The 23,279-nt window shown below is 55.7% G+C and overlaps 2 protein-coding genes across 6 annotated transcripts in view; one reads left to right on the plus strand and one right to left on the minus strand.

Moving 5' to 3' along the window:
• Positions 1-24: 24 nt before the first annotated feature.
• ZDHHC1 (zDHHC palmitoyltransferase 1) lies at positions 25-20,929 on the plus strand. 5 transcript variants are annotated; one of them, XM_081806468.1, is made up of 13 exons: positions 26-316; positions 6,260-6,306; positions 7,656-7,932; positions 12,834-13,009; positions 14,556-14,657; positions 15,014-15,138; positions 15,237-15,395; positions 15,673-15,785; positions 18,554-18,714; positions 18,961-19,054; positions 19,192-19,270; positions 19,370-19,572; positions 20,734-20,819. In XM_081806468.1, the coding sequence occupies exons 2-13, from the start codon at positions 6,260-6,262 to the stop codon at positions 20,782-20,784; spliced, it is 1,587 nt and encodes a 528-aa protein (XP_081662594.1). In that variant the 5' UTR covers positions 26-316; the 3' UTR covers positions 20,785-20,819. The 5 variants fall into 5 exon arrangements, with proteins under 5 accessions (XP_081662596.1, XP_081662594.1, XP_081662593.1 ...); XM_081806469.1 differs by having other exon boundaries at positions 32-316; positions 7,690-7,932; positions 18,632-18,714; positions 20,810-20,929; XM_081806467.1 differs by lacking the exon at positions 20,734-20,819 and having other exon boundaries at positions 27-316; positions 19,370-19,839.
• Positions 20,900-23,279, minus strand: part of LRRC36 (leucine rich repeat containing 36) — a 51,953-nt gene continuing 49,573 nt past the window's right edge. Inside the window, exon 15 of the mRNA XM_081806466.1 lies at positions 20,900-23,238. Within this exon, the coding sequence (XP_081662592.1) occupies positions 23,198-23,238 (41 nt within the window). The 3' untranslated portion in view covers positions 20,900-23,197. The remainder of the gene's footprint in view (positions 23,239-23,279) is intronic.

Raw genomic sequence — 23,279 nt, forward strand, 5'->3', positions numbered from 1 at the left:
GCTGTGGGGCGCCGTAGCCCGCGCGGTTGCCAGGGGAACGGGCCCAGCGCCTGAAGAGTTCTAGTCCGCCTCGGCCTGGCCGGGCCGTACCGCCAGCCGGCTCCAGCAGGATCCCGAGGACTCGCCGGCCTGGCCTCCGTCGCGCGGCCCGGAATGGGGCCCCGCTCCGGGCTGCGCCGCCGCCTGGTCCCGGGGATCATCTCCGCTGCGAGGGTCTGAAGTGCTGCCGCCCTGGAGGGTGGACGGCCAGGCGCGGGGGCTGAACCACTGGGTGACCTTGGCAGGGCCGATCTGGCTTGGTCGCCGCGACGCGCAGGTGAGGAGCCCCCATCGCGGTCCTCACCTGGAAGCTTGGCCTGAGCCACGGGGTTGTGGCTGTGGCTGCCCGCCGCTCGGCCATGCTCTGCGCTCACCTCGGCCTGGAGCCCGCGGCCTGGGCTCCAGGGACCCGGCAGAGCGCGGGGCTTCCTTCTAGCGTTCATTAGATTCACGTATCTGCGTTGAGCGCCTCCTGTGTGCCGGGCGCCGGGCCACGGAGGACTCCTAGAAACGGCGCGATCTCCAGAACCCACAGAGTATTAAGGGGCGGGGGGGGGGGGGGATGTGTGCTGGCGCCAGATAGAAGACTAAAGTGATTTTAGGTCGAGATAAGTGCTCTGGTGATGTAATGGAGGGGGCGGGGGTGGTGGTCAGGCAGGGTCTGCTGTAAAACGTGACTTTGAAGCTAAGACCTGAAGGTTGAAAAGAAACCAGCATTGTAAGTAGGGTAAGGGTGTTTCTGGAAGAGGGAAAAGCAAATGCAAAGGTCCTGAGACAGCAAAGTACTATTAAGGAACAGAAAGTGGGAGGGGAGCATTGAAGGGTGTAATGGGGTTTCACCTGTATCCCAGCAGGAGGAGGAAACCGTTGAAAAGCTGTGAGGAGTTTGACATTTTGAAAAGCTCACCTTGCTTCGGCTGCTGTAGGCCGCACACCAGTAAAGTAGTCGAGGGCTATCCTAATTCTGCCAGTCTAGCTTTGTCTCCTAGAAGAAGTTAGCCCCTCTGAGACCCAGTGTCTTCATCTGTGAAGAGGAGATGTTGTTCCGCATGTTGTTTATGAGAGAGAAAGTGAGAGGCCAGCCCAAGGAGACCAATGACAGAGGAGGCCTATGAGACCAGTTGGAAATGCTAGGACCTACCTCAGAGAGTTGTGAGGGTTTATAAGTGAATTCTGTCAAAGCACTTAAAGCAGTGCCCTGCACAGAAAAAGCACCCTCTAAATGCTAGTGATGGCCATGGTCACTGAAACGATGTAGGGGACCAATGATGGAGGCTTGGATTAGGGTGATGGCAGCAGAGATGGTAAGACATGGCTTAATTTTTCTTATTGAAGGAGAGTTGGATTTAGAGATAGATGAAGGGTGTTCTCTGCTTTGGTGGAACTGGTGGTTCACTGTGGGAGATGGGTTTGTAAACAGATAATCACCATGACCTGCAATAAAAGCAACATTGGTGCTTAATTAGCCAGGTTTTTTTTTCCCTTTTGTTTTTCTTACTTTGTTTTGTCACAGCTTTGTTTGTAACGACTGTTTCTTGGTGGGTGTTCCTTAGGGCTTGCTCCTAAAATCATGTGAGTTGATTTCCTGGTTAAAATCAACAACCCTTGGCTCCTCTCATTGGCCTTGCTTTCACTCCATGTTGCTCCCCCCCCCCCTTCTTGTCCCCTTTCCCTGGCTACACTTGAATCCCAAGCAGTTTGCAGTGGTTGCTTCAGGGGGAGAATGGCACAGAAAATGTTTTCAGACCATGTCAACTCAGGCATGATTGGGGTTTCAAGCTTTTCTTGCTCTAGCATCAAACTTCTGCATGTTGTTTGTGTGAGGAACTCAGCTGCATCTGAGACCAGTGACTGGAGAGGACTATGAGAACAGCTTGAAGTTTCAATTTATTTTCTGGGCATTGTGGTGATGTGCATCCTTTAGTCAAACTAGAACCACTTCCCAGAATTTTAAGGCCAGAGACTTCTCTGGCACCTGTGGGGAATTTTAATAAAGTATTTGCCCCCAAACTTCCGTTATAAATGACTTTTCACATTGTAAAACAGTGTGCACCATGTAGCATTTTTTTCCAACTCCTGTTTAGGCTTAAATTGGGCATCTGTTAAATCTTAGTGAAAATTATTTTAAAAGCAGATCCAGGGAAGAAACCTGAAAATTTGGTTAGAAGTATCCATGGAAAATCATTCAGGTGGCAACCATAAATCCTCTAGCTTTTCTTAGCAAAAAGAAAAGATGGTTGTGAGCAAAACCATCCTGTGGTGTGCACTTTCCCTTTGGGTCCTGGAGCCATGGAAAGCTGAGCTGGCCTTTGGCTGAGGACTGGACCAAGGTACTGCCCAGCAGCCCCTCTGGTGGTCTGGTTCCAGCTTTGACAAGACCCCCAACAACTCACAGGGAGCCCTATGGTTCTTCCTCACAGCTTTGTAGATGCACCATGCAGAATTGCTTTCGAGAGTGAGAAAGCGTTGAACTAAAACCGGGCACTCTTTTTGCATGGTCGTTAGGTGGGATTTCCTTGTTTGTCAGGCGTGGTATAGGGCCCTGGAGCCCACAAGCACATTTGGTCTGCACGGCAGCCCAGTGGGGCCAGGAGGGTAAGGGGTGAAACCCCTCACTTATTTATCTGACATAATTCTTTTTACAAAAGCCTTAAATGCACGTGGTAAAAAAAAATTTCAAATGGTGCACAAAGCAAATCTCTCTCACCGGATCCAACTAACGCTCCTTCCCAGAGGCTGGCAGCCCCTGTGTTTGCCTTCTTGTATTTCTTTCCAGAGAGAATCTGCGCAAATAGAAACTTAAACGTCTATCGGCCCCCCTTTGTTTTTACGCAGTTGGTAGCACACTCTACAACGAACCCCACATCTTGTTTTCCACTTCACTGTGTATCAAAGGTCATTTCATCCCTCCCCGTTTTGGTGTTGTACAGCCTTTCATTGTGTGGATGTGCCCCAGTCAGTTTCCATTGTTTTTGTCCTTTAGTATTACAAACAAGACTGCAGTGAATCTTTGTGTACTTTGTGACCATATGTATAAGATAAATATCTAGAAATGGAATGTCTGGGCCCAAGGGTATATGTGTTCTAAAGTTTGGTAGACATTGCCAAATTGCCTTCCAGCTAGGTTTTTTTTTTTTTTTTAAGTGAGCTCTACGCCCAACATGGGGCTTGAACTCACAAACCTCAGATCAAGAGTTGCTTGCATGCTCTATTGACTGAGCCAGCCAGGTGCCCCCCGCACCCCCCCACCCAGCTAACTTTTTTGAAAGCTGAGTAAAGGAGATACCCAAAGAGGTCGCTCTGAAATTTGCCTCCAGGTTACCCAATCTGTGAGTGGCAGGGCAGGAACCAGAACCTGGCTGTGTCTCTAGGCCTAGCCCTCTTGCCTGGCTCCAACCTGCCTCTTTCCGTCGGTGGCTCAGGTTCCCAGGCCCTCAGTACCCCCCAACAGCCCTGTCTCTTCTCTGACCCTATCACTCTGCCCTCCCAGTTCAGTGGCCTCCGCCTACAAACCCTCTTTAGTAATTAAGTTGATTCTTTTCTGACATTCTCAGACATCTTGCAGTAATGCAGGGATGCCCGTAGCCTCTCCAGGGCTGGTACAACTCAGTCTGGTTGTTTTGACAGTGCCATTCATGAATCTCAGAACATCATTCCCCAATATTTTTTTTTTCTTTTGGTGAGAGCAGAGGTGGGCAAGAGGGAAGTGGATCAGTCATGTAACTATTCTGCAGTTCATAATGAGAACTTGAAATGTTAAGAATGTTAAGAGTTCCCTTATGTAAATCAGGCATATAAATTAAGGTCCCCTAACTTTCTTTTGAAAATGCAATTTTAGAGTTTTAGCAAGTGCGTGTTACCAGGACGAGACTATTGTCATCCTGGCAATGACCTTCACCTTATTGGGACAAGGGAAGGCCTGTACAGCCGCTCCAGCCCACCTCAGCAGCCAGGTGGGTCCTTGGCTTCCCAACGTGGTGGTGACCTTTGGCCATAACACTCCATGGGGCCTCTTCCCTCTTGTCTTTCCTCCATCTCCCCCAGTTTAACTCTGTGGCTTGTTCTATGGCAGCAGAAAGACATGAAAAATCTTTCACCAAGGCTCATATACCTCTCAGAGATGCAGCTGGGGGCATTTAGGGACCTTGTGGGCTTGACCTCTATCTCCTGGACCAGTTCCTCCCAAAGCACAAGGCTGCTGGGCTGCAGCCTGCCCTGGCCTACCCTTTCCCCTCTTGCTCATGCCCTCTTCCCCACTATGACTAGAAAGCTTTGTGCAACACCCACCACCTTTGTATCATTCCCCGCTTTAAACTTCCTGTGACTCCTGGTGGCTCTTCAGTAATACCCAAGCTTCCTTGCCTGGCCTCCTAGGCTCCTCAGGGCTCAACTCTCTCTCTGGATCTGCCCCCTACACACACACACCCACACACCCCCCCCAACCCCCCCCGCCGTGCACCCTGTGTTCTGTCACACTGAATGGCTGGCCTTTGCGGGACCCGTTCACCCACCCTCCACCCACCCACGACCACTACCCTCATGTCTGTCTGGGCCCCCAGAAAGCACGAGCCTGTGTTTACATCTTCAGCACACTCAGGAGGCTGGGCCCCCACAGTGCTGCCTGGGCCAGTGTGTGGGTGCAGTGCTCTGGCCAAGTTGTCCGGGAGCAGAGCCATGCATCTTTCAGTCTGGGCTCCTAGAGAAGTGCTGAGAAGGGAGGGACAGCCAGAGAAGTTCCTGGGTCTGGTGACAGTGCCTGGTCCCATCCTTGCTTGAGAGGCCCCATCTTGGATTCTCTCCTACCCCTCAGCCCTTTTACTCAAAGTCTTTTCGGCCAAAAGACTTAGTAGCCACCAGCCCCACAGGGGAATATGCCGTCAGTTAAGAGCTGGCCGGCCCAGGTTTTCGGGGCAGGTGACGAGCCAGCTTGCATGTCCGCTCTGGAGTGCCGCCCCGCCGCAAGGGCTTTAGGCCCAGTAGCCCCATCCCCTTGCCCACAGTCTCATACGAGCGGCACCTCCCTGGGCCAGGGCTCCCCTGGTCTGGAGTCAGAGCCACCCCCAAAGCCTCAGATGGTGAATCCTCCTGCTTCAGGTAATCGGGGAGGCAGCAGCACCTGGGGGGGGTGCCTGTGGCCACTGCCAGCCCACTCCGGGCAGCGAGGACATGTCAGCCATGTGCCTCTGCTGCTTTCTTTAGAAACTTCAAGGTGTAGGGCTGCAGAGGTGTGAAGATGGCAAAAGGAAAGCTGGAACTTAGGGCTCCCAATTCATGGGTTCTCTTCCAAGTAGTTACCCTGGTGATGGTGTCACTGGAGAACTGAGGTGCAAGCCACAGGGATTTGCCCCTGAGCAGAGTCCCCCAGCTCGGCTGTTCACAGGGCTTCACCTCATGACCTTTGACTGTTTCCAGAAATCAAAGACAGATTTGCTACGTCTGGGGACATTGAAAATGAAGTGGTGCCAGCTTTTTTTTTTTTCTCTTCTCTTTTTCTTTTTTCAATCACCTTTGTCCGTTTGATCAAAGGTGAGATGGTTACAATGACCATCCAGTGGCCCAGCTCTCATGGCAACATGTTCCTTGGGACCCTTGGTTTAAGAAAACAGCTTCACTGCCCCCCATCCCTTTGAAAATTAGAGTTTCAGATGCAGCAGCCTTCCTTTGGAGAGACAGGGACAAGCCAGAGGGCTATTTTAAGGATAATTACAATATCTATCATTTAGGGAGCATTTATGTGTCAGGGCCTTACTTACAGGGTCGCTGATCTATACACAGCCCGGGTAGCCATCCCTACCCCCCGTTTTTCAGATGAAGAAACTCAGGCCACTCAGCTGGTAAGTGCCAGGACTTGAACCTTAATCTGTTTCCTCCAAAGCTGGGGCTCTTTATTCACTTTTTACTGTTTGTTATTGAAGACGAAGCAAATGACCAAGGGATTCCACCTGAGTCCCTGAGAGAAAACTAAGGTCATTCCATTTAGCTTTGAGATGAGGCTACTCAGGTGAATACGCCAGACTTGACTTGCCGGAGGCGCTGAGCCTCGGGCGGGATGAAGGGCAGTGGCTGAGTGGGACTGTCCGGCAGTCAGGGTAAGAGCCAGCAGCGGGGGGCGCTGGGGCAGAGGTCTGTCTGCATGGTGGCTGTGCGGAGTGGGCCAGATGGCTTTGGGTGGACCAGGGTTCCACGTCATTTACCGCACCCACATCTCCCTTTATTTCAGATGTTTTCAGGTCAGCAAGCATTTACTGAGCATCTACTATGTACAAGGTATGTTGTGGCTGCTTGGGGGAGGGGATGTGGGGAACAGGGGTAAATGAATCACCGTATTGTTGCTACCCTTAGGAGAAACTGGCGTAACAGGGGGCAGACATGAGGATGACACAGGGTTCTGAGTGGCAAAGTGACTTGCCCACTAGAGACTAAGCACGAGAGCCCCCTGACTCTGTTTGGGGCATCAGGTACAGCTTCCTGGGCTCTTAGACTGGGCTCTGAAGGTCAAGTCACATTTTGTTGGGCCGAGAGGTGAGGCAGATGTGCTTGGCAGATGTGCTGAGGGGGGTCTGCCGTACTTTCTGGCATCGTCAGACCCCCGGGCGCACGGGTATGGGGGCTCCTGAAAGGAGAGTCCAGCTGCCTGGGTTTTGTCGCCTGCTCTCGGCCTTCCCACCATGAGTTCTCCCCAGTGGTGGCGCTGCCTGCCCAGGCTCTAGTCCTGCTGCAGGCCCGGAAGATACTGTGGGCGGGGCTCTTCCTCCTGGAATGACAGCTCGCCCTGCCTGCTTTGCTTGTAGTTCTGGCCGCCAGGCCTGTCTCAGACTGAAGGATGGTGGGGTGGGGGCTGGGCGAGTGCTGCCACCTGGTGGTCAGCCTCTGCAGGAGGCCCGGCCTGCTCAGATCTCAAGTGAGTCAAAGAGCGTCAGCCCACCTCTCTGTTCCCAGGGCACCAGGCTCAAATTTACCTGGAGAAACACGGTCGTTTCTGGCGCTGGAGGGAAGCAAGGAGGGATCCTCCCTTCTCTGTTGCATGCTGGCTCCTCCCCAGCCAAGAAGTCTCAGGCAGCCCTTCTGAGGCACAGGGGAGAGCGTTTAGGGTCTCCCAGTGGCCCCTGTCCTAAAGGGATTATGTGCTGGCCCAGGGACAGAGGCAGACCCCCTTGTGTGCACCCCTACTCCCTGTTTCCCCTCGCAAAGAGTAAGGGGCCCCTCTCTGACACTTGCATTTGGGCCTCAGGACAGAGGTGACTAACAGAATCAGCATGTGTTCTCAATGCTCTGGCCTCAGCCTGATATTGTTACCAGATGAGAACATGTCTTACTGGGTTTAACTCTGATGGCTGTGGAGACAGAGCACTTCGAGTAACAGGCAGCCACACTGTGTCCTGAATAAACCCTGGCCCCTCCTACCTTGTCCTGGCGGCGGCTGGGACTAGAGCTGGCTTTGGGGCTTCGAGAAGAGCGCTCCACTATCACCCTCCCGCACGGGCTGTCTTGGCCATGCTAGGGTGCTGGTCCCCCCGCAGAGCAGCTGGGAGATGGCCTCACGTCCCAGCCTGCTCCCCCCTGCTGGAACCTGGCTGTAGGCATGGGGTTCTGGGCTCCAGCCCGGGCCTCCTCAGGCTAATGCTCTCTCTGCTTTTTCTTCCTCTGGAGATGAACATCTGCAACAAGCCCTCCAACAAGACAGCCCCTGAGAAGAGTGTGTGGACAGCGCCTGCACAGGCCCGCAGACCGTCCCCCGAGCTGCAGGGCCAGCGGTCGCGCCGGAACGGGTGGAGCTGGCCCCCTCACCCTCTCCAGATTGTGGCTTGGCTGCTGTACCTCTTCTTTGCTGTCATTGGCTTTGGGGTCCTTGTTCCCCTCCTGCCTCACCACTGGGTGCCCACTGGCTATGCTGTATCCTTGGGAAAGTGTGGGTAGTACATGGAAGGCCTGGGGCAGTGGACAGGGACATGGCAGGGGCCTGAGGCCGTGCTCCGGAGCCTCAAAGAAGGGCAGACAGGCCCCTTCTCTGCCCAGGAGGACCAGTGGCCGGCCTGGCTTCCAACCCCTATTTGGCCTCTCTGCCTGATGGGGTGAGCAGATGGACCTAATGTACCTTGGAGCATTTAAAGCCCACACAGCTGGGAACCTCATCACCTGAGGTACCACAAGGGTGTCATAGAAGAAAGCCTTAAAGCTAATTACGTCCAGAGCTCGACGGGATAAATTAGGGAGTAATTATTCCATTTACAAAAGACTTTTTCACTTTTCAAAAAGTCATGGTAGAATTCTTTTACATACTAAGTTTCCTGGTATATTTAACATGTGGTTTTATGTACGGTCAGATAATTATGCTGTACCCGGGACTGTTTAGGAGCTCATTGGTTTTGTAAATCACTCTCTTAGGGTGAGGTTGAATTGACAAGAGGAGGGATAAAGATGCCCTGGAGGCTCCTGGGAACAGTGACAAACACAAACTTGCATGAGCCTGGCGGTGTGACTGCCCTAGCCTCGGCCACAACTCCCAGGAGCAGGGGACATGGCTACAAGGCTGGGAGATCGGGGTGCAGCAGGTGGCCATGTGCCCCTGTCAAGAGGGTCCCCAGGAGAGTGTGCCCTGGTACGTGGGCTTCATGAAAATGATTTCTTGGGCTTCTTGGGGGAGGAAGGCTAGAGTGAGCTAAAGGAGGTTCGCAGGGATGAACTTGAAAGCTTTGGGCATAGAGTCAGCAGCTGAGCTTGGCCACAGCTCAGCCCTGTTGGGGCTGTACCAGGCTGAGCAGCTTCTGCCACCTCTCTGGTTCTCGGCCTCCTCCTCTCTTTGACAGGAAGAGTCTTCCCGGCTTCCCAGAGGACAAGGAACATGCAAGGGTGTGTGTGTGTGAGCACCAGAATGTGTGAGCTAGAAGGGTAAGCTTGCTGTCCTTGGTGAGTGACAAGGACAGGTGTGTGGAGAAGGACTCTAGAGAAGGTTCTTGTCCTCAGACACCAGCAACGTCACTGGAGGGCTTCCTGGTTCACTAGGGCCCAGGGCCTCCTCATCAGCTCTGTAAATGGAAAACTGGACTTTCCCTGAGGTGACTAACAGGCCTTAGTCAGTGCTCTTAAGTAGAATGCTTCATGAAACATTCCTCCCATGATCTGGGATGGGCGTACCCCTCATCAGGATTAGCTGGGTTTCTGCCACCAGGGTACCTGGGAAGGCAGGTTAATAATCACATGGTGGGAGTAAGTACAGTTAGGGCAAATGACAGTAAACAAGAGTAACAGCATTTATTGAGCACATATATGTACCAGGCACTGTGCCGTCCCCTGTATGTGGACTATGTCATTCGATCCTCATAACAATCCGTAAGGAAGGTGTTCTCCCCACTTTACTAGTGAAGAAATTGGTGCTAGGAGAGATTGACTTCCTGAGGTCACACAGCTGATACCCACTGAGGCCAGACGAGCTGCTCAGGCAAGCTGACAGTGAGGCAGTGGGACCGTTTAAGGGTTTTGTCCTCTCCACATTCATTGCTTTGGGCAATGTGGAGGCTCACAGAGCCACCCAGATCGGCACTCCCATTTCTAGGCCTGGATGCCTCTCCTTCCTTCCATCAAAGCGACCTTTCTTCTGCAGGCTTCCTCAGGGCCCCTGAGGAATGAGGTAGGCTAATGGTGTGTACCACATACCCACCTCGGGCCTGGAACTGGCCCGGGCCCTGGTGTTGCTACGAGGAGTAAGACAGGGCCCCCGCCCTGGGTGCTTAGCCTCCCGCGGGAGGAAAGCCTTGTAGCTTGGAGGTGGTCACATGGTAGGTATGAGGGTGGGAGCCTTACAGCAGATTATGGGTGGAGGAGGGCCATGTAGACCCGCGTCGCCATGGGGCCAGATGCACGCCTGACGCGCACCCGGCCTTCTCTGCGGCTGTTTCTCCAGATACCCTTGGCTCGGCCCCTTTCCTTCATCACCTGTATCCAGTCAGTCAGCAAGTCCTGTTGATGTTACCTCCTAAGTAGCTATCAGACTTGCCCTCATTCCTCCCCACTGCCGCCTGCCCCTCTGGACTAGATGACCGTTTCGTTTCCAGACAGGTCTCCCCACACACACTCTCACTTGGGCCAGTCCATCTATGTTGGTCTGTGTCCCAGCAGCCGAGCGCCCTTTAAAAATCCGAAGTTTCTCCCCAGCTTAACATCCCATGATGGCTTCTTCCTGCCTTAAGGAGTGACTTTCAAGATCCTCAGGGCTCTCTGGGTTCTGGTTTGTGCCCATTTCCCCTGCCTCTTATGTTCTCTCCTCTGGGGTTCTCTGTTGTGACACCACTGGTCTTTGGCTGGAAGGCTTTTGACTCTGTCCCAACAACCAGCTAAGGCACGAGTCCAGAACTAGCAGCCCATGGGCCTGTTTGGCCTACAGATCTTCTTTTCTTTTTTCTTTTTTTTAAAAGATTTTATTTATTTATTTGAGAGAGAGAGACAGTGAGAGAGGGAACACAAGCAGGGGGAGTGGGAGAGGGAGAAGCAGGCCTCCCGCTGAGTAAGGAGCTAGATTCCAGGACCCTGGGATCATGACCTGAGCCGAAGGCAGACGCTTAACAACTGAGCCACCCAGGTGCCCCTTTTTTCTTTTTTTTTTAAGTAGTCTCTGTGCCCCATGTGCAGCTTGAATTCACGACCCCAAAATCAAGAGTTGCATGCTCTACCAACTCAGCCAGCCAGGCGCCCTCAGATTTTATTTCTTTTTTTTAGGTGAGATTTTCTTTTTTAATTGGGGGAAAATTAACACACAAAAAAGGACAGTCTTCAGTGTTCCTTTGGCAGGTGTGTTTTTAGCTCACGCACAAGTTGGGGGAGGGGCAGAGGGAGAGGGACAAGCAGACTCCGTGCTGAGCACAGAGCGCTACGTGGGGCTCAATTCCAGGACCCTGAGATCGTGACCTGAGCCGAAGTCATACACTTAACTGAGCCACCCAGGTGCCCCTGGCAGGTGTGTTTTAAAAATTATTTATTTATTGTCAGTATTCAAAAAATGAGACTTCACATAAAAATCCAGATTTCTGGTTCCTTTTGAAAAGCCAGAATTTGGTGACATGTGCCCTCATTCCTGCATGGCAGCAATGAGCTGAGCTGGAACCACACATCAGCCACCCCTCTGGCTGGGACTCTGTTTGCTCCCAGTACCCAGCCAAGCCCCTCCTATCGATTTTATACCAGGTGCCTATTGTCTGTTCCTCTCCCAAGTCTCAGCTGAGATGATACTTCCTCAGGGCAGCCTTCTGGATCCCATCAGACTAGATGAGGCCATGCAGTTACTCACTTAGTCCCATGAACTTCCTTCTTTGTAATCAACCCATTATGTGATTAACATGTATTTCCCACCTGACTGCAGGCTCCTTGGGGTGAGGGACCGAGTCTGGCTTGCTCCTGCCATTGCCCATAGGGCCTGGTGTAAAGAAAGACTTCAGTGAACAGTTTAATGAATGAACCAAGGGGTGGGGAGGGGAAGAAGTGTTGGAGCAGGCAGGAAGCTGAATGTTTGCTAAATATTCAGTGTGTCTGAAGAGAGGCTGGAATGGTGAGGAGTAGTGGTTGGTGATACCAGGCAGTTTTGACAGGAGCTGTGGAGCTGGAGCAGAAGGGCCCTTGGCACTGAACTGAATAGGAGACTGTAGTTTGAGAGCCATTGAGAGCCACTGTAGAAATTGAAGCAGACAAGATTTTAGGTTTAAGCTATGCAAAGCTCACTTCGGGACCAAGTGAAGGGCAGGCTCAAGGGCGCGCAGACAGGAGGAACCGTCAGGAGACTGTGGAATAACCCAGGGAAGGGGTGAAGGCCTGACCTACAGCCAGGGCCGTAGGGACAGAGAGGTTGTGATGGGCTATGGGACTCGCATTCCGCTGTGGTACAGCCCCCTAGGGCAGAGCCTTGCTCATGCAGACAGGTATGGAAGTTTGGCTGCTGGGAGGAGGAGGAAGAAGGAAAAATGAGGTTGGGCAGCTGATGGATGGAGGATGAATGATGGAGGGATGATGTCTGCCTGGTTAGCAAGAGGATGGATGGATGGATAGATGGCAGATGGCTGCCTGGGTAGAGTCTCTTGGTGAATTTTTACTAATTTAGACTTTGCAGCAAGTTGTCAGCATGCTTGTCCCCAGCATTTGGTCTAGTCATTGAGCAGTTGGTCCTAGAAGATCTGTGTTTCAGCTCCAGAATTAGCCATGCTGCCCCTGGCCAGGCCCTGAATATGCCAAGTCCCTCAGAACCCTGAGCCCTAGGGCTCCAAGTAGCTGGACTCCAGTCGGGGAGGTGGTGGGTGTATGAGACCCTGTCTACAAGTGATTCTCCATCTGGCCCAGCTGCTGAGAAAGGATGGCTGCTTCCCTCTCAGAGCTGGCTTCCTATGAAGGCAAGAGAAACAAACTTAGAACTTATATTTTGGGGCCTCGGCCTTAGAGGATAATCTCCTTCAGTCTCACTTCATCATTTAGAATCTGAAACTAGATCATCTGGATTCTGAGGTCAGACCAGCCAGCACTTGTGGCAGTCCCGGAGGAGTGAGGCCAGAGCCCTGTGGTTGGGCCCCCCAGTGGCAGTAGGCAGGGGCTTGTGAGCTTTGTTACCAGATGGCTCCTCTCTTCCATCTGGGTCATGGGTATGCGGTCTGACAAGGAAGCTCTCGTGGGGCTGCAGGTACGAGGTAGCACAGGCAGAGAGTCTCTGCATGAGGGAGTCACATGGAGGTAGCCAGCTGTTGTCGGGCTCCAGAAAGTTGGGGAGGGGGGCTTGCAGCCGGCAGAGTGCGGAATGAGTCTTTAACCTGCTGGGCCAGTGCATGGGCGCCATCTTTGCCGGCCACCTCGTGGTTCACCTGACCGCTGTCTCCATCGATCCAGCAGATGCCAACGTGCGGGACAAGAGCTATGCAGGGCCCCTGCCCATCTTCAACCGCAGCCAACACGCACACGTCATTGAAGATCTGCACTGCAACCTGTGCGACGTAGATGTGTGAGTGAGTGTGGGCTGAGGGTGTGTGTGGGTGCCGAGTGTGCCCCGGGAAACTGCCAGTGGGCGCTCCAGGCGGAGAGGGGCCTGCCCAGGGCTTTAGAGTTATCCTGATGCCGCAGAACCCTCGTGTTTACACAGTCAAGAACCTTGATGGAGTGACAGAGAATTGGGTGAAAGACAAGGAGATTGGAAACAGAAGATGCGGAATGGCATTTCCAGCAGTTAAAGTAGGAAACATTTGGCACTGCCACACACTTTTCTAATGACTAACAGTTAGTCTAGTTAGACTAACTAAAGTTAGTCTAATGAGTACCTTATTATGTGCTAAGTGCTTATGAACAACCGTGCAGGGTGGGCAGCATCTTTGTCACCTCACAGAAGAGGAAGAGCCCAGTGCTGTAAAAGGCTGAGAGGCCTGCATATGGCTATCGGGTAGCAGAGCCAGATTCACAACCCAGCCTGCCTGGCCCCCAAGCCCGAACTGTTATCCTCAGTTACCCGTGAGGAATCTGAAGCCCGGAGAGGCCACGTGACTTCCTGCAGATCACACTGCTAGTGGGAAGGGCAGTCAGAATGTGCAGAGCCCGCACCCCCTTGGCTGTTAGGGACTGCCTCCCTAGGCCCCTCTCTCCCTTCCTGGAGCTTCCAGCCTCAGGCAGGGGATTGGGGGTGGGGGTATAGTCCAAGGCTGGCTTCACATTTCTAATCTTGAGAGCTAGCAGCCTGTTGAAGGGGGTGTGTCCACAGGACAGAGTAAGAGCCGACGACGGCCTTAAGGCACTGAGGAGTTTGGTGTCACATCATCCTTTCTTTCGCCAGGCACCGGTCAGTGCATTGTTCTTTAGTGGATGCCGTGGCAGTGGCTACCCACTCCGTTCTCTTGCTCACTCCTCCACACCCCGTTGGGCTTGCATTCCTAATGTGGCCTCACCTTATCTGACCCCCTGCAGCAAACTGCTCACCTAGGTGTCAGCTTGCTCCTCTTCCTTTGGCTCCCTTTGGGTAGCCCAGACAGACTGCGGTTTTCTGGAAGAATGCCAGTAAAATTCCCATAGACTGGCAGGGAAACAGGGATTCAAAAAATGGAGATGTCAGAGAAACCAATGCAGGCCCTAGACCCAGCAGCCTGGCTCTCTTCTCCTCCCTGGTTGCACGCGTGCATCGTCTCCTGGCGCGGCGCAGGGGTCGTTGCTTGGAAAGGAAGCCCCATTTCCGCTTCATACCACCGTCATGCAGGTGCGCAATCCTAGAGTGGGAAAGTGTGATGGCTCCCAAGCCCTCCTTCCTGGAGCCTCCGAGTCCCCTGGCCCTTCAGAAGCGAGGCCTCCTGTGGCTGCTCTGCTTCGCAGTGCCGCCAGAGGGCGTGCGCGCTCCCCGTCGCCGCGCTCCGCCGTGGAGCCGAGGGCCTGGTGGGTAACCCGCTCCAGGTGCGGCGTCCGGGTGGCTGGTACCTCCGCCGCCGACTCCGCTGCCCTGCGAGCTGCTCCCGGGGAAGTGCGGGAAAAGCTAGCCAAGTGCGTTGTGCCCCTTCCACCCCTTCCCGCAGGAGCGCTCGCTCCAAGCACTGCAGCGCCTGCAACAAGTGCGTGTGCGGTTTTGACCACCACTGCAAGTGGCTCAACAACTGCGTGGGCGAGAGGAACTACCGGTGAGAGCGGGACGCGGGCCGCACCTTTGCCTGGGGATGCGCGGGTGTGAGTGTGAGCCAGGGACCCTGAGCCTGCCTGTGGGGCGGGGCGGGGCTGGTGTGCATTAGCGCGGGCTGGTCTGAGGGTGGTGCTCCTGGTGGCTGCTGCCCGGGACTGCTGAGGGCAGGTTTGGGGTCTTCTTCCTGCTGGGGCGGCCGCCCAGATTAATCTCTGCCCAAGCCACTGACTGCGTGAGGAGTTCGGGCTGTGGGGTCAGAGGCCTGGGTCCCCATCCCATCCATGGGCCCTTCCGAGTTCTGGGCCCTTACCCAGCTGGAGCACCTGGGTGCTGACAGCTGCCCACGGCTGGGCCCAGGCTCTTTCTACACAGTGTGGCATCTGCCTTACTGGGTGTCCTGCTCCTCGTGCTGGTGGCCACTTATGTCTTTGTGGAGTTCTTTGTCAACCCCATGCGGCTGCGCACCAATCACCACTTTGAAGGTCAGTTCCAGCTCCAGGCCCACTCCCACCCTCCAACCCTGGGCCTGTTCGCGGGGCTGGTCATAGCCCCAGATGAGCAGTCTGCCTGTGCCTTGCAGTGCTGAAGAATCACACAGATGTGTGGTTTGTGTTCCTGCCCGCTGCCCCTGTGGAGACACAGGCTCCTGCCATCCTGGCCCTGGCCGCCCTGCTCATCCTTCTGGGCCTGCTTTCCACAGCCCTGCTGGGCCACCTGTTCTGCTTCCACATTTATCTCAGTAAGTCCCTCCCCACCCGTGCCCCAACACACACACACACACTCATACACCTACACGTGCCTCGCAGGGGATAGGGGTCCTTAGGCCACAGGGAGGTACCAGTTGTGCTGCAGATCCCTGAAACCATGCTCCTTCTCAGTCCTGGCTTTCTGGTCTCACTTCATGGGTTAATGTATTTGGGGACAGTGCTTTCAGGCTGGGGCTGGGTACCCTCCCTTACCTTCTGGACTCTAGGATCCCCTTTCCACTGCATTGAGCCCTCTCCTCACCCCCTCAGTGTGGCACAAGCTCACCACCTATGAGTACATCGTGCAGCATCGCCTGCCACAGGAGGCAAAGGGGGCCCACAGGGAGCTCGAGTCCTGTCCCCCCAAGATGCGGCCCATTCAGGTATAGAAGTGGCTCAGAGGGCTAAGGGGGTGGGTGATGGGGCCTGGGTGTGGGAGGGGTGGTGGGCTGTGTAGCAAGCCCCAGTGATGAGACAGGGCAAAGGGAAGCAGGCCTGGAACCGCAGCTGGAGTAGGGGATGCTGGAGGCAATAGGAGCGAGGCCAAGCCTATACTCAGCACGTATCTGCTTCTCAAGTGTGGGCACAGCCAGAGGGAGCCCTGTGTTTCCCTGACCCCATGTACACTCCTGTCCAGGCTCCAAGCATGTGCTGGAGGGCATGGAATGTGGCAGCCTGAAAGTGGGCAGGTTGGGGCTGCAGAAGAGAGAGGGGTGGACCAGCGAATAGGTCACTAGGATGGAGCCATCAGTTCTCCCCACTCGTGATCCTGAGCCTTTATACCCATTACCCTATTTAATCTTTAAAAGAGCCCGTGAGGCAGGTAATGTAACTGTACCCATGTTGCAGATGAGCCTATTGAGGCCAAGAAGGGTTAAACAAGCTGGGTCTGGGAAGAGTTAAAGTCCTTACACTCTGAAGCAGGAACCCTCCAGCCCAGCTACTGACCAGCCTATCCCCATTCCCACGCCCCGTGGCTTCCTGAGGTCAGCAGCTGGGGGTGGGGGTGGTCCAGTTCTTGGAGCCCCCAGGGACTGGGAAGGCAGGGGGCCCAGGCAGGCCTTGCTGGGAAGGCTGAACTCTGGATCCCAAGTCCTCATGGCAACTAGACACAAACACAGGCTGGTGGGTGGATTGGGAGAAGGCTTGGGACCCCGCCTCTTCTGTTGTCATTGCCAGGGGCGGGCCAGGCTGCAAGGCCTGGGAGGCCTGGGGGAATGCTGACTTTTGGTGGCAGCCCCCCTGCCACACCACCGTGTACAGAGATTGGTGCCTGGCACAGAACGCATGTAAGTGCAGTGGCAGCCATCCTGGGAGTGGGCAGCTTCTCCATGCCCACTTCACAGAGGAGACAGCCTCAGAGATGCAGGCAGGAGACTTTCTCAAGCCTCATAGTCACTACCCATTGAGGCAGGGCTGGCCCTAGGATGCTTAGACTAGAGGGCTCTTGGCCCCTGCCCTGTAGTCACTGCCTGCCTAGGCTCTGGAGTCAGGTGTGGCAGCAAGAGCAGCAAGGGCAGTTAATATCATCTGCACATGACCTGAGGGAGGCTTCCCGGGGCGGGGGTAGGGATGTGCTTGTCCCACTGCAGAGAGGACAGTGCTGAGGCCGAGAGGTACCATTTACTGCGCAGGAGTGTGCACATTTTGAAGGTCTCTGTGGGAGGATCCCAGGGGGCTTTGAGTGGGGAAACCCCGCTGTACCCTCAGACATCTCCAGCTGGCTAGGGCCTGGCTCCTGTCTCATCTTGGCCCCTCAGGCTTCTGGGACCATCCTCTGGTGCTGCTTCTCCCACCCCTCCTGCCCCACCCCCCCTTCTGGAGCCCAAGGGCACTAGGGTAGGCTTTGCCCCTTTCTGCTGGGCACTGGAGGGGTGCTGACTCCACACTGGGGAAGAGGAAAGATGTGGGGGGGTACAGATTACCTTGAGGTCCTCGCCATTACCTTGAGGTCCCAGTTCTCACGACTGGCCTCTGACCCCTTCTTTTCCAGTGTTCCTCTGCTGAGGCTGTCACCCCCACACTACTTTCCAGAGGGCTAGCCTGGGCATTGGTTGGGCATCAATCTCCGTATCTGCGCAGCCAGCCTGGGGCCGGCTGGGCTCTGTCCCCCAGATCTGCCAGGGCCCTGAAGGCAGCCTCCCCACCCCCACCCTGAGCAGGAATGCGGGAGGGGCCCCACTCTGGAGCCGTTGCCCCCAAACATAGGCTTGTTTTAGAGACAGCGTTGCTGTTACAGTGTCATCTCTGCATTAGTCAGGACGCCTGGGTCTCCATGGAAACGACTTCGGAGCGGGTGACAGCTGTCCGGGTGCCCTCCCCCACCCGGTGGGGGCAGGGCATCGTTGTACTGGCTCTGCCCTATACCCTCCATACCTGGGTTGGCTTTTTCCTAGCTTTTGTCTCCTCATCTGCAGTCCTCATGGCCCTCCTGTGTCCTGGGTGGCAGCCCAACCCACTTCTGTGACCTCCTGGCCTCAGGTCCCTGCGCTTTCAGGGGTTGGGTCTGCCACTCCCAGTGTGGCTGTGAGGATCAGTGACTAAAGTAGACACAGAACTTGCCTATAAGCCTGATCCCAAATGGGGCTGTGGAGCTGTTTTTCCCCCTACCTCTTACTGCCTCCTCTTTTGAGGTGGGGGAAACCGCCCATCGTCCCACTACCCCATCACCACCCCCACCCCCCCGACCCCCCAGGTAGCCAAGACTGTGGCTGGTACCTTGAGGACTCAGCTCCGATCCAGTCATGCTGTGACACAGCCTTGGGTGCACACTCCGGCATATGAACTGCTGGCCAGTTTCCCACCAGGGAAAAAAATCAGTTCAGAGACTGGAACCCTGGGAAAAGAGAGGAACAGGAGAGGGTTGCTCTGAGAGCCTCTTCCCCACCACCCACCTTGGCCAGAGCAGACTGGGTGCATTGGACCTATGAGGCTAGGGGCTTCCTGGAGGAGGAGTTTGACTAGATGAAGTAAGGAAGTTGGTGGGGATGGGGTAAGGTCCAGAAATAGGTGTTTTAAGCCTTGGCCTACAGAGGGATTTTCCCAGCATAGCTGGGAAGCTTGGAGGACAGTCATAGACCTCTGCACCCAGACTTCCCACAGAGACCAGTGAGAAGGGCGTGTTCTGTATAGGATGGGGTATTGTATACAGGATGGAGTAGGCTCAGGACCCAGAAGGCCTTGGATCCACACCTGGCCCCCCAGCCTCCCTGACCCCCACCTTCCCCAGGAGATGGAGTTCTACATGCGGACCTTCAGCCACGTGCGCCCAGAACCCCCTGGCCAGGCCAGGCCTGCCACAGTGAATGCCAAGTGAGTGCAAGCTGGGCATGTGCCACCTGGACATCTCTCTTTGGCATGGCAGGGACATCCAAGGTGGGAGAAAGGGGGTAGGCCAAGGCCACAGTATTTAGGTCTGGGTCCAGCCTGGCATACCCTTGGACAAATCAATGCCCCTTTCTATGTACTAGGAAGGGAGGCTTATTTCAGGACCTCCAGTGGGGTGGGATTTGAGGGAACAGTGGCCATCCAGCGATTACCCTTCCACTTCCCCCTCAGTCTTTCCCAGTTCTTTGCCACCCGAGGCCAAGTGGAACCCCCACCGCCCTCCTCCGCAGAGACTCAGGCTCTGCCCCCCCGGATCCGACCCCAGGTAAGGGGGACTTTGCTGGCCTCCTTGCCCAGGAGGAAGGGGTTGGAAAGAAGCCTCTACCCTGCCCCACTCCTCTGCTTCTTTGGGCTATGTGCGGTCTAGGGAAGGGGCACTCAGGTTCTCCCCTCTCTCTTCAGAAAAAGAGGAAGCGGCGTGTGTATAAGGTGCCAACCTCTGGGACCTTGGACCCTGAATCGCCGCTGCCCAGGCTGCCGGGTGAGTGTCTCTTCCTGACTGCATCCTGAGCTCTGAGGGAAAGGTAGGGACCCGACAGTGTCACAGCCCCCAGTTTCACATTTTCCTCCATCTCCGCAGTGCCCCGGGCCCCAGGCCGCAGCTCCAGCTCGGCATCGGACTCCGCGGGCGCCAGCCCAGTGCACGCTGCTGGGCCTGCAGGCACCTACCACTCGGCGTCAGCCGAGTCCATGGACGAGATTCCAGTGGCCCAGACGCGCCTGGGCAGCGCCTCCCTGGCCGCCCCAGGGGGCAGGGGCCGAGAGACCGGGCTGGCGCTGCAGGTGCGTGCGCCCGCGGTTTTCGTGAGCCCGAGCAGCGGCGAGCCCGGGGCGCGGGGCGGCCCGGAGGCTGGCCTGGCTTAGTCGGGTGGAGAGGCAGGAGGGCCAAGGAGGAGCGGCCAGCCGGATTCTCTATGCAACACCCCCACCCTCGCCGCACCGAGTGCACTTTAGGAGCCCCTGCGGTCGGCGGGATGGGATCCCTTCCCCCAAGACTCAGCAATACCCGACCCACCGGCCATGATGCTCCAATAAACTTTTTTTTTTTTTTTTTTTTTTTTAATGCTTTTGCAGACTTAGTGCATACTTTCTTAATGGCAAGGGCCACAGGCCATCCTGGAGCTGGACCATTGTCAGTCGGCCTAGGGGTGGGGTGGGAGGGGCTCGTACATTGAGTCACCACCGAGATTGTCATATGGAAAGATACACGTGGACCGAAGACGCTCAGGTACAGGGCCTCTGGTTGTGAAAAGTCCTTGGAAGGCTGCCTGGAGGAGGTTGTTTTTCTTGAAGATAGGGTTTATACTTGAGGGAAAACAGGCTTTGAGATCCGGAGGCAGCAGCAGGTGCAGACCCTGCGAGGCCGACACCGGGGTAGAATGGGAATAAAGGAGTACGCGGACCCCAGAGGTCCTGGAACTTTTTTCTGCAGTTGGGATGGCGGTCGGTGTACCAGGATTCTGGGACTGGGCACACGTGATTCGCTCATTGTTGCCTCCTGCTGCCACAGTGCTCCCGAGTTGCGGCCTGGGGATGCCAAACGTTAATTGGAAAGCTGTGGTCTTGAGCCAGCTCTAGACCCCACTGTCATTGAGGGAAGGGACTTCTCCCCACCCCAACTCCCCCCGCCCCACCTCCCTCCCACCCCGCCCGCTCCAGCTCCCAAATGGCCTTTGGTTGCGGCTCTGGAAAGCTTCATCTCCCCCGTGGAGGTGGGGGCCTACTTTGAACTTTGGGCGAAGCCCCGGATGAGGCTGTTTTCTTATTAGGGGGTTATCCGAGGACGTCCAGAGCTGCAGAGGGCCTGTCTCCCCCAGCGCGAAGGCCACGGAGCTGCCCTGGGAGCTGCGGGATAAGGCTTTAGCAGTAGCTCCGCCCCCGCGGAGGGGGCGGGGTCCTGTGGGTGGGGCCAGCGTGACCTTGGTCATTCTCCCGCCGAGGCAGCCCTGGGGGTGGGACTCGCTGTCTCTATGGAGACCGAGAAACAGGGGATAATACGGCGGAACCGCCCGGGCCGCAGTCCCGCCCCGAAGCCGGCAGGGAGCAGAGCTTTGGAGCCGCCTGGTCTCCCGCGACTGTCGGTCCGTTCTTGCGTCCTTCTGTCCATCGAACACGCACTGCAGAAACAGCCACGAAGTAGAAGCAGGTAAGAGACGCGGGCGCCGACCACCCTAATCCGTATCCTGCATGATAAGGAAGAGGGTGGGGTGGGAGCGCTCTGGAAGGGGTTCCAGCCCCCGATGGTACCGAGCCAACTGAGCGGCCCTGTCCTGGGCCCCAGGCGTTCCTCCCCCACCTCCTCGCCGGGGCTGATTGATGACTCCAGCTGTCCCAGTGGGAGCCAGCGGGTGGCCCCAGTTCTTGGGCGTGGCTGCTGCATCCTTGGCCTGCAGACTCCTGGGACTGCAGACTCCTGGGACTGCGGCCTGCGACCTGGTTCCACCTGATTAGTACCAAGAATCCTTCCCACAGACAAGAGTGAGCACTGGAGGCAGGAGCCTGCCAGTCACCTGGGACAAGCATCTGTGTCCCACAAGCTCCCCCAGACTTTACCCTTGGGCGGGGTCTCTGGATCCCTGTTGGGAGACTGCAGTGTAGAGAGAGGGAAGGGGAGTGCTGTGTGGACTGCGACTGTGGGCTGACAGGGTCATTACAATGTAGGGGCTGTGGGGATGCCAGTACCAGAAATTGCAACTTAGGGATGGGTGAGGATGGTCGCTGGGAGAGGGTTTTCAGTGTTAAGGCCAGTGGTAAATGTAAAGGGGGTGTAGTTCTGTAGGGGCCCAGGCTGTGGTCACTGGAAGCCTTAGGATAAAAGACAGAGGTAGATGATGTTTGCTGAGGACATGACTGAGGGTGTGGTCAGGAGGCTGCAGTGGAGATGCAGAGTGTGCTCAGAGTGTCTTAACATGGGGGCTCTCAGCATAGTACCTGGGAGTCTGGAAGTGCAAGTCTGTGGATGTGGGCACCTGGGGGGCTTCAGAGCAGGGTTGAGCATGAGGCCAGAAAACTGGGTATGTGGACAAGGGTGGGTCTGAGGATGTGGTTGGAGGCTACAGGTGTATGGAGAAGGGGGTGAGTAGTGAAGCTCTGGTTAGGGGGCTCAGTAAGAGCTGTGGGTATGTGGATGGGGGTCCTCATCCCAGGACTGGGGTGTGTGTGGATGGAGGCAGCTGCAGCGGAGGGCTGAAGGTGTGGTCAAGGAGGCCTCATTACTGGGCTGTGTTACATGGAGGGAGTTTCAGTGTAGGGCTGTAGGTGTGGTCAGGGGACTGCAGGGGGCCTGTGAGGGTGTAGGAGGGACATTTTAGTGCAGGGCTGAGGGTGTTATTGGTGGGTTTCTGTACAGAGCTCTTACTAGATATGTGGGGGTGGGTGCTGAGGTAATGGTCCAGGCCCTCAGTCCCAGGGCTGGTTAAGGGTGTGGTCAGGGGAATAAGGCCGAGAATGTTGAGAGCCAGGGCTGAGTACATTCAGCTGTGGGGCTGTGGACTGGTGTGACGGTGCTCAGGGTGTGGCCAGGGGCTTCCATGGAAGACTGAAGGTGTAGACACTGGGGAAGTATGCCACAATGTAGGGTGTAGGTGTGAGCATTACAGGACCAAGACCATTGTTCCAGTCACCAATATGCCTCTGGGGGCTCATAACTTTACAACCCCTACCCATGCTAGTCCCCAAATCACCTGCTCTTCCTAAACTCTACAGACTGGGAGGTTACAGCGCCAAATGGATGGCAAGGGGCCAGGTGGCCACGGTTGTGCCCCAGGCGCTGGGAGTGCTGGTGTGCCGCACCCGTGGGCCCCAGTTCCCTAGCCCAGCCCAGCAGCACTGGGAGCTTCTCTCTCAGCCGCCCTGACACCATCCTGCCCTTAGCAACATTCTCCAAGTAGCACTACCCTCCCTTAGCAACTGTCTCCAGGCTTCACAAACTGTGGCCAGGCCAGCCCCAAACTCCTGCTCCCCCCGTGTTTTTGTTTAACAGCAAATAGTAACAAGGTCCTGGCTGGGCCAGCTGCACCCCTGCCTAAGGCATGCACCCCTGCTCATGCTTTGGCTCCCTTCTCAGCCTGGGCTGGGTCTTGCTGGGTCCTGATGCCCCTGACAGAGACCCTGTCCTCACTAAATACCTGTCCAACAGCAGCCTGGCCTGGCCCTGACCTAGCTTGGCATGGAACTCCCAGGGAGGGGGGCCAACCCTGCCACCCTCACTTCCACCCAAGCAGGTCTTGTGCCAGGGCCAGACAAAGCCATGGCCCCAGCTGCTGACCTCAGTTTTTCTGGACAGTGCCACTCTGTCCCCAGCCTGGTGTGGGCATCATGATTTCATCTTCTTAACTCCACTCTAAGCCAGGGCTGGCATTAAGTGATAGCACCTTTCCTCTCGGGGCTCTGGGGTCCAAGGACACACTCAGTGCTGGCCCCTCTCTCCAGGCAGCTCCATCTCCAGTTCTGAGGGTATATGGCATAAGTGCTCATAATTCAGAACTTGG

This window comes from Leptonychotes weddellii, chromosome 16 (genome assembly GCF_054177405.1).
Source record: "Leptonychotes weddellii isolate Sample4059 chromosome 16, ASM5417740v2, whole genome shotgun sequence".
Lineage (NCBI taxonomy): Eukaryota > Metazoa > Chordata > Mammalia > Carnivora > Phocidae > Leptonychotes > Leptonychotes weddellii.

Excerpts from the sequence above, each read along its gene's own strand:
- ZDHHC1 (XM_081806467.1), top strand. The coding sequence starts at position 6,260 with ATGTTTTCAGGTCAGCAAGCATTTACTGAGCATCTACTATGTACAAG. Across the intron at positions 18,715-18,960 it reads CCTGCCACAGTGAATGCCAA|TCTTTCCCAGTTCTTTGCCA; the intron begins GTGAGTGCAAGC and ends CTTCCCCCTCAG. Across the intron at positions 19,271-19,369 it reads GCCGCTGCCCAGGCTGCCGG|TGCCCCGGGCCCCAGGCCGC; the intron begins GTGAGTGTCTCT and ends CCATCTCCGCAG.